Source organism: Silene latifolia, chromosome Y (assembly GCF_048544455.1).
Source record: "Silene latifolia isolate original U9 population chromosome Y, ASM4854445v1, whole genome shotgun sequence".
NCBI lineage: Eukaryota > Viridiplantae > Streptophyta > Magnoliopsida > Caryophyllales > Caryophyllaceae > Silene > Silene latifolia.
The window spans coordinates 99744190-99754217 of NC_133538.1; the positions used below are offsets into that span (position 1 = coordinate 99744190).

The 10028-nt window shown below is 35.9% G+C and overlaps 1 protein-coding gene across 1 annotated transcript; it reads left to right on the forward strand.

Annotated features, from left to right (window-relative positions):
* The first annotated feature begins 2020 nt into the window (after positions 1 to 2020).
* LOC141634411 (oxysterol-binding protein-related protein 3C-like) lies at positions 2021 to 8073 on the forward strand. The gene is made up of 10 exons (XM_074446592.1): positions 2021 to 2356; positions 3439 to 3532; positions 4307 to 4423; positions 4531 to 4603; positions 4692 to 4810; positions 5071 to 5192; positions 5982 to 6158; positions 6788 to 6932; positions 7228 to 7406; positions 7618 to 8073. The coding sequence occupies exons 1-10, from the start codon at positions 2256 to 2258 to the stop codon at positions 7865 to 7867; spliced, it is 1377 nt and encodes a 458-aa protein (XP_074302693.1). The 5' UTR covers positions 2021 to 2255; the 3' UTR covers positions 7868 to 8073.
* Positions 8074 to 10028: the final 1955 nt, after the last annotated feature.

Genomic DNA, 10028 nt, shown 5'->3' on the forward strand with positions numbered 1-10028 from the left:
CAAAAATAGGCATTGCAATACTGTTGTTTCTGATGTTTGTTCTCATACTCTAACTTCTTTATGCATTCCTTCAACTTCTATGTCATAATCCATTTGTATGTCTGTTGTTGATTCTTATTCAATTATTAAAAATATTTTACCTGTTCAAGAACCTAAAAATTATGAAGAAGTATCTATTTATCCTGAATGGCAAGATGCCATTACAGCTAAATTTAGAGCATTAGAGGCCAATCATACATGGTCTTTAGTGCCTCTTCCTACTGGCAAGAAATCTATATCTTGTAACTAGGTTTTTAAGGTCAAGAATAAGTCAGATGGAACCATTGAAAGATACAAGACCAGGCTACTTGTGAAAGGTTTCACACAAATAGAAGGCATAGACTATGCAGAAACTTTTTCACTAGTGGTCAAAATGACTACCATCAGATCTCTTATTGCTGTAGCAGTGAAAAAGAAATGGAAAATGAATCAACTTGGTGTGAACAATGCATTTCTTCATGGTGATTTACATGAAGAAGTCTACATGCCACCAGGGCTCAAAGTTCAGGATAAAAATATTGTTTGCAAATTGGAGAAGTCTTTTTATGGGTTGAAGTAAGCTTCTAGGCAATGGAATGCCAAGCTTTGTCATTCTCCGGAGTCAAGAGGTTATCAACAGTCAATGAATGATTATTCACTATTTTCAAAACAAACAAATGGCAAGGTTGTCTACATAGCAGTTTATGTAGATGATATTCTGTTAGTTGGAGATGATGACAATGAAATGTCCACACTTAAAGCATTTCTAGACAGTATTTTCAAAGGGCGGTCTACATTATTTCTTAGGACTGGAGTTTTATCATTTAGACAATGGTATAACTATTACTCAAACAAAGTTTACAAAGGAGCTATTACAAGAGTTTGATTGCATCAATGAAAGAAGGGTTCCATGTCCATTGGATCCCACAATCAGACTTGACAAACATCTGGGAATCTTATTGATGATCCAGCTGCTTACAAAAAATTGGTAGGCAAGCTTAATTACCTCACCAATACTCGTCCAGATATAGCTTTTGCTGTCCAATAACTGAGCCAGTTTATGGCATTTCCAAGGGATCAACGCTGGTTATCAGCTGTCCACGTTCTCAAATATATTGCAGGAGATGTTTTAAAGGGAATATTACTAAACAACACAGAAGAATTAGATGATATAACAAGTTAACAAATACTAATTTTGTTTAAGTGAAGACGGGCACTAGTTGGTTTTATTGGTAGTTAAAATAAAGTTTGAAGTCTTTTGAGCAGTGTCATAGTTTAGAGTATTCTCATCAAATAACCCATAAAAATATTGTCTCAACTAGTTAAGTAAGATGTTATTTGACCTGTTTTATTTCTAAGACGGACAACATTATTGTCAAAATGAGGTCAAAAGTAATTCATCTCTCTTGTCATCATCAATACTAAGGAATTAAATTCGCTCATATCTCAACAAGTGCTAGCGCTCTTACCACAATTATGAGGTTGGGGGTTCGATTTTAAGCCCGCAATATAATGCGCTCATCTGAATACAGAAAGATTACGGAGTATTAGGCTCTGTTTGGTAAGATTAACTGAAAAGGTAGCTAAAACCTGAAAACTGAAAAGCTATCTGAAACCCGAAAAGGTAACTGATAAGGTAGTTGAAAATTAGGAACTGATAAGGTAGCTGATTATATAAAAAAGTGTTTGACAAACTAACTGAAAAGTTAACTGATTTTGATGAAATGACGTAAAAAGATATGATAATTATTTAATAATATAAATTTAAGGAGTAAAAACGGAAAATAAAATCAAATTAGGTACCCGAAATCTCAAATGGTACAATAGGTATTATTTCATTTCAGGTAGCTTATTTGGTTAAATAAACTGCTTACCAAACACTTACGAAAAAAATAAGGTATCTAAAATTTTGGTCAAATAAACTACTTTGATCAAATTAGGTACCTGAAATGTCTTGCCAAACGAGTCTTAGTATTGTTTACAAAGATTTCAAAATGTTGAAGCAATTAGTAACGATAATGAATGAATGAATTAATTACTGATCGTCGTTTGAAATAACCAGAAAATTTCGACGAAGCCGCCTTCTCTCTCAAGTCTCAACTATATAATCCTCTCTTTTCCAATCTATTCAATTTTCGATCGATCTAGGGTTCCTCATCTTCATCAATCCCCAATTCAGTTCAATTCAATCAACACAATTTGTTTATCGATTGCTTTAAATTATTACAATCAAGAAGATGTCGAGCCCTAAGAAGAAATTGGAGAACAAAGGATTTTTCGCTTCCGTATCTTCTGGATTCTCCATGTTCAGTAACGCTATGCATAGATCTGTCAACGGGTGAATTTCCTATATTAATTCATTTTTATTTAATTTATTGGATCATATGTTGCGAATTACGTTTTACGGAAATTATTATTTGAATGGTTCGGTGATTAATCTTAGTTGCTAGTGATTTTAGTGTATTCGAGCTTAATTCTCATCGATGTAGTTGAAATGCTTGAATTCGTTGTTTTATATGAATTATTGTTCATAATTATGGAAGAATTTGGGCGGAAAATTTAATATCGATTGATTTAAGTTTGATTTGAATATTCCGGTGATTTATCCGAGTAGAAATGGTTGAATTCGTTGCTTTTCACCGATTTTGAGTGATTTTGAGCTTAATTCTCATCGATATAGTTGAAGTTCTTGAATTCGTTGTTTTATGAGTATGAGTTATTGTTTGTTATCATGGAAGAATTTTGGCGGGAAATTTAATATTGATTGATTTGCAAGATATGTTAATTTATACTTTAATTACTGAATTGTGAGTTTTCTCATTGATTTCGAATGAAATTGAGAGCTTAATTGGCATATAGGTAACTGATTATTTGAGAACTTAACGAATTGATTTTGCATTTTGATTGGCATCTTCTTAACTGAAGAGTACATCTACGTGTTGAGCTTATTTCGCATTATTGTAGCTTAGTTTGCGGTTTTTGTCCATCATGACAGTCTAGGTACTGGATTTTGAGTTTTCTCATCGATTTATGAGGTGACTGAGCTTAATTGGCTTATAACTAGCTGATTTATAAAAAACTAAATGAAGTGTTATTCGCATTGTTGTAGCTTAGTTAATGATTTTCTCGATCATACTAGTCCATGTGCTACATTTTGAGCTTTCTTATTTATTTCTAACAGAAGTGAGCTTAATTGGTGTGTGCATTTTATTGTTTGGCACTGCCGTAGCTGAATTTGAGCTTTATTATTGTTTTGATATATGCTGAGCTTAAGCCACATTGTTGTAGCTTTTATTTTGTGGTTTTTATGAAATTTGGGTTCATTTTATGAACGCTAGTTTTCATATATGATGTGATAACTGTTAAGGAGCATGAATGCATGATACATGTGTATGATGTGAGTTTATTCTGGCTGCGTAGTTTACTTGGATATGAAAATCTGGAAGTTATAAATCCTGAGGGAGGGCAGGATGACGCTGAAGAAGAGGCGCAGAGAGGAAGGTGGAGGCAAGAGGTTTGTGCTCTCTTTTTGCCAATTCAAGAATTTAATTAGTTATGATACTGTATTCGCTCTGGCTACTGCTATCTTTATGTCACATAACAAGTATAGATGCTCTCGTAGAGCTGGGGACTTGCTTTATGGTTTGCGGTAAAATTAATGATTTGCTGACATCAATCCATGTGGGATTTATTAAAATGTCACTCCGTCACGTCCTTGATATGCTCTTGTGTAGATATAATGCCCCCAGGTCCTATGTTGTACCTAAAAGTATGTTGCGTGTTAGGAAGATTAAAACGACACGCTCTGGTGATCCCCGTCCCTGAGTGTCTCTACTGACCAGTAAATGACGATAGTTTGATTTTGTTTCTATATCTTTTATTTTAATCTATAAGCCTTACAAAACTCCTTTTGGTGCACAAGTTAATTATGAAGACTTGAGTCATGCTTTTTGAAGGGGAGAGAAAAAAGGTAGGTAGGTTGAACAATATCTTCTCCCAGAAGATATAGGAGAAGAAGACTAAAAACACTAAAAAGTTGTACAAAAAGGAAATAGCATTATGCCAATATGGGACTGCTAACGATGGATTTCGCATATTCATTGTTATTTTTCTTTTTGAAATCAATCTGTTTGGTTAAACAATTTAATTGAATTTACCCTTTTAAACATGTAAACATTGAAATCTATGACCTATCTGCTTAGTTGAAGACCTGGAGCTGAACTGCTGTTCACGGTTGCAACTGGAGTCAGCGGTCAAATACTAATTCGTGTCAAGTTATTTATTACAGGACAGAGATAGTTATTGGAGAATGATGCAGAAATATATCGGGGCAGATGTTACATCAATGGTGACACTTCCTGTTGTGATTTTTGAGCCAATGACCATGCTGCAGAAAATGGCCGAGGTTTGTGCATTCTCATTGTGCATAAGTGTTATGTTGTCGTAAATGGCTTGTGTCGGATACTTTGTTGCACTGTCACTGATACCAAATTTAATATATGGCTCTGGCAGCTAATGGAATATTGTTACCTGTTAGATCAAGCCGATGAATGTGAAGATCCTTATATGCGGCTTGTGTATTCTGGTGAGCAGGGTTTTTTTTTTTCAATGGAGTTTGAGTCTCGTGTCTTATCATTTGATTGTATAGTTAATGTTCCGTTGATGATGTGCAGCATCGTGGGCAATCTCTGTGTACTATGCTTATCAACGCACCTGGAAACCTTTTAATCCCATTCTTGGTGAAACCTATGAAATGGTGAATCATCATGGGATTTCTTTCATATCGGAACAGGTATAATATAATTTCATCATTTTGGGACTACTGTCTTTTTGCATAAACCTGAATGTTCCTTTCATTGGTTTATAGAATGGGACTTGGGCCTGATTTTGTATTGTTTTTTTGTTTCGTATTTATTTTGATAAATATGTAATGATGCCATACAATTTCATCATCCTAGTGCCTTTAGCATTGCTCAGACCTCAGAGAGGGGTGTAAGCCGGGATTAGTTGCTTCTGAATGATCACTGATGATGATCTGTTTTTGTAATTTAGGTGAGTCATCATCCTCCTATGAGTGCTGGGCATTCTGAAAATGAGCACTTTGCATATGATGTTACGTCAAAGCTGAAAACTAAGTTTCTGGGGAATTCTGTTGATGTCTATCCTGTTGGAAGGTAAATACCATTTTTTTGTTTGAAAGGATTTGTGATCTGTCGCTTGTATTTGTGTTTGGCAATAGTAGCCGATAATTAGGTTTCCGTTCCATCTGTGGCGTGGGTCACTTTGCTAAGCTAGCCCTTTCGGTGTTGAATTAACATCACATTCTCCTCACAAGAATTCAAGGGTGAATCTAGCCATGAAGGATTAAAGATAATTCTCGTAGCCTGAATCGCAATATGTATTAGTTTCATTCTAGGTGGTAGTAGTATGCTTACTTCTTATGTGGAAGCGTAATGAAGGCTTTCTTATTACCTATCTATATTTTTCATTTCTTCTTAGTCAGAAGTTCCTTCTGGGACTAAGACTTTTGCTGTTTGTGTTGCTTATAATCTCTCTAAAGTCTAAATGTTTGGCAGCATGTCATAGATTACTTTTAATTGTCATCTAAAATTATGTATAACGAGCTGTACATTTAGTAGAGAGACTTTCGTCATTGAGAGAAGTTTGTTAGAGCGAGGTGTTGGTTCATTCTCAGAATCTACTGAGATGAATATATGATACATAAACTTGTTGCCTGTCAATTGTACATTGTCGGAAACGTGTAGTGTTTGATGTATAGGGATTTATAGAAGTCATTTCTAATTTATTGTTGAGGATTGCCTATTATCTTTTCAACTTGATTGAACGTGATATACTGCTGCTATGCATAGTATTTGGTGGACGTATAGGTGTTCAAGAAACACCCTAACCATCCTTGTTTGTAGTGATCGTAATATGTTTTCTTGTGGTAATGATGGATGCAGGACACGTGTGACACTGAAAAAAGATGGCGTAGTTTTGGAATTAGTTCCACCCCCTACTAAAGTCAACAACTTGATATTTGGTCGAACATGGGTTGATTCACCTGGCGAGATGATAATGACTAATTTAACTACAGGGGATAAAGTTGTGCTTTATTTCCAACCATGTGGCTGGTTTGGGTATGTTTAACCTATTGCCTGCAAAACTTTTGGGCCTTTCTCGCAATCTTGCCACTTCTCTTTTTGTTGGTATAACACTGATATAAGTCTGGTGGAGTATTTGCAATGGAAAGCCAGTGTTTGCGGCTTTGCGCTATATATTTAGGGTTATTTCATAACAATAATCCATCCTATTGGTGGTATGCAATAATCACTTCATCCTATCAATAATCTCAATTAAATCCAACCGAAGCACTATACCTTTTAATAACGAACCAGCTGATATTTTTTTATGTTTATGTGTATCAAATAAACCAAGTACTTATTCATCCCTTGAAAATATTACACATAAACATCACATATACCAGCTAGGTTGTCCAAAAACTATCAACTATTCCAACATAAACTTGAAAAAATATCAGTCGGTTCGTTATTAGAAGGTATGGTGCTTAGGTTGGATTTAATTGGGATTATTGATAGGATGGAGTGATTATTGCTGACCACCAATATGATGGATTATTGTTATGAAATAACCCATATATTTATCACATTTGGCAATATGCTAGCCGTTGGCACTTCCTTTTTGAGTTTCAAGACATTTTGTCATGCTTATGTATTTTGGCTTACTTTTAGCTCACATCTCTTTGCAGTGCTGGTCGTTATGAGGTGGATGGTTATGTGTATGATGCTAATGAGGAACCTAAAATTTTGATGACTGGTAAATGGAACGAGTCAATGAGTTATCAGCCTTGTGATGCAGAAGGGGAGCCTCTTCCTGGCACAGAATTGAAAGAGGTTAGTATTTTTATAAGTGCCTGTTTTTTTTTTCTCATATTGTTCTACATATTTTATTTTTTGATTTGAGGAGAAATTACAAATCGTCTGACTTCAAATTTGAAGGCCATGTATTTAAAGCTGTTGCAGCTAGCCACTCGTATTTTGTGACTGTGCTGGACAACAGATCTTCATTCCTTGATAGCTACCTTGTAATCCAATGGACTGTGACTGTTGTACTTTTTAAACCTCAAGTTTCTCCCAGTCTGGTTATCATTCATTTTACATAACTGCGTATGATTAATTTGTTTTGCAGGCCTGGCATGTGGCAGATACCCCCAAAAAAGACAAATTTCAATACACTCACTTTGCTCACAAGATAAACAGTTTTGAGACAGCCCCTAAGAAGCTATTGGCATCAGACTCACGTTTACGGCCAGATAGATTTGCTCTTGAGATGGGTGATCTGTCTAAGGCCGGTGCAGAGAAGAGCAGGTATTTTGCCTTGCTATTTTTCTTCTTTAATACACTTTTAAAGTTTTTCCAAGTATGAAGGGATTTAAGTCTTGTGATGTATACTGATGTTCCATCGAATTTTTTTATCACGTGTGCATACTGAAATTAACTCCTTGGGATACAAACTTAGGTTGACTATCAGTCTCTCCTTTAAATAGATACCTATTTTTGACGTCTGTCCCGTTTTCAGTTTGGAGGAGAGGCAGAGAGCAGAAAAGAGGATTCGAGAAGCCCAGGGTGATAAGTTTAGCCCAAAATGGTTTGACTTAACTGAAGAAGTTACAACTACCCCATGGGGTGAGTTAGAAATCTACCAATTTAATGAAAAGTATGCTGAGCATCGTGCAACTATAGATAGCTCGGATAATGTTGAGGTAGAAGATGCTCGCAACAAGGAGTTCAACCCATGGCAGTATAGTGACTCATGGGGCTCCCATTAGGATTTTTAACAATATATGTTTTTTGGATGTCGTAAAAATTTGTCAAACAACATAATGTAAACATTGGTTTATATTGTCATAGTTTGGTAGTAATGGTTAGCTAAGTTCATAAAAAGAAGTCTAGCTATGTTAAAAATTGTAACACATAAAACTTTGTTGTTGATTTAGTTGATTATTGATGGATCATTGGTCCCTTTAACATAAAAGATACCCCTTTGGTTTTAATTATATCAGTTGTTGATCTATTTTTATTGTTGTACGCACCATCGGTTTTTAGTTAATATAAATCGTTGTTGCCAAAAACGTGATAATCGAGATTGACCGTTATAAGATTCATAAATTAGATTAACCTACGTCGTCTACCAATATATTCTAGTTTGTAAGTTGTAGATACCTAGTATCTGTCGACTCTTCAACAAACACCTGATGATTATTGGACTACAACATGTTTAGTAATCGCAGCGTTTAATCGACAGTTTTGTATAACTATACGTCGGAAAACTCAAAACGATTTTGAAAACAAAACATTTCAAAACTTTTCAAAAGTACCTGGAGTGTTTAATGCACGACGACGGGGTCGCAATGACACTAACTAGAGTCAAAACCGACACCGAACCAAAAACCGACTCAAAAATTCAAATCCCGACTCCAACAACGAGTCAAATACAAAAAATAAACTTCTCAAAGCTTCCATGTTAAGTATTCCCGGAATACTTAAAAGGTCAAGTACAAATCATGTCATCCAAAACATAGGATAGAACAAATCATGATTTCAATTGCGTGATAGTGACAAGACAGCTCGAAGACCCGCGAAATGGCTCGCGCCTCTTCGAGTAGCCCATGCGACAACATCGCTTAAAACGCACACAACCACCCATTTTCCTATAAATACCCCTCAAATTCCACCATTTGAAGGTACGCGAGTGTCCGCCCCCTCATCTCTCCCTTAAAATTCTCGACTCGATTTCCTAAGTCACAAACCGACACGTGTTTTCGACCTATCGATCGAAAATACAAGCCTTACACATTGTTTGGTACCGTCATCGTGCATTAAATCACTTGAAATACCATCTCGACCAACTACACCATCACTAAACTTAACAAATCACTCTTTACATTGCTAAAACGGTTTTCAACCGAGTTTTCCGACCTAACAAGTTGATACACTTTCGTCGATTTCTCGTCTCAAGCTTAGCATGTAAGTATGAGGGTGTAAAAATCCTCTTCTTTCATGTTTTTCATCTGTTTTATGACTATAACATGCTAAAACATACATAACATGATTCAAGTATAGGTTAGATGAGCCAAAACCGAAATTTGGCCGGAGACAGTGGCTGCTTGTATAGCAGAGAGGCTCGCGCCTCAATGCCCTCTCGGGCCTTAATCCAGCTGTGTTTGCTCTCATCCTTCCTCTTTATTTCACTTCTTATTTGCAATCGGTTTTTTACCATTTCAAATATTTCAAATCATTTTCATGATAAACTTATAACCATAAAACATTTTTCACACTTGGTTCCTCATACCATGACGGTTTAATCCGTGTTTCGGTGATAATATTTGGTTAATATCATTTTAAAGGGTATTTTAAAACCATTTATTTCATTTCTTTACATTTCAAAATAAACATATTAGTCATAAACACAAAGTCATCCTTGGTTCCACATACCATGTCGGTTTAAACCCGAGTACGATGATAAACATTGACTAATTACAAACAAATGAACTTAATACAATTAGTTCATGATCATTTTTCAAAACTATTCAAGTCAAGCTTGCAAAATCGAACCCGACATCGAATATTGTCAATACAATGACGATTATTCAAGTCTCGTTCCTCATATTGACGCAAAAGCGGTCTAAACGACCTTTTCAAACCAAGACGGGATCAAACACCCTCTTTTCAAACCATTTTACAAACATTTTAATAGTCAGAAGACGCCCCTTGGACAGTCTGCTGACCCGCGCCTAAACAGGCCAACCATTTTCAAGTTTTCAAACCAGGACAGGCCTGCTTGCATCGCCTGACGGCTCGCGCCTCAATAGGCTGCCTGATGCAGACCCTGTTTCCTTTCCAGCACTTGTCTAGGACGATCCCGACTTCAGTTAACCCGAATACAGGACGGATCAGATGACAAGTCTGCCTCTTTTACATTGTATTTGC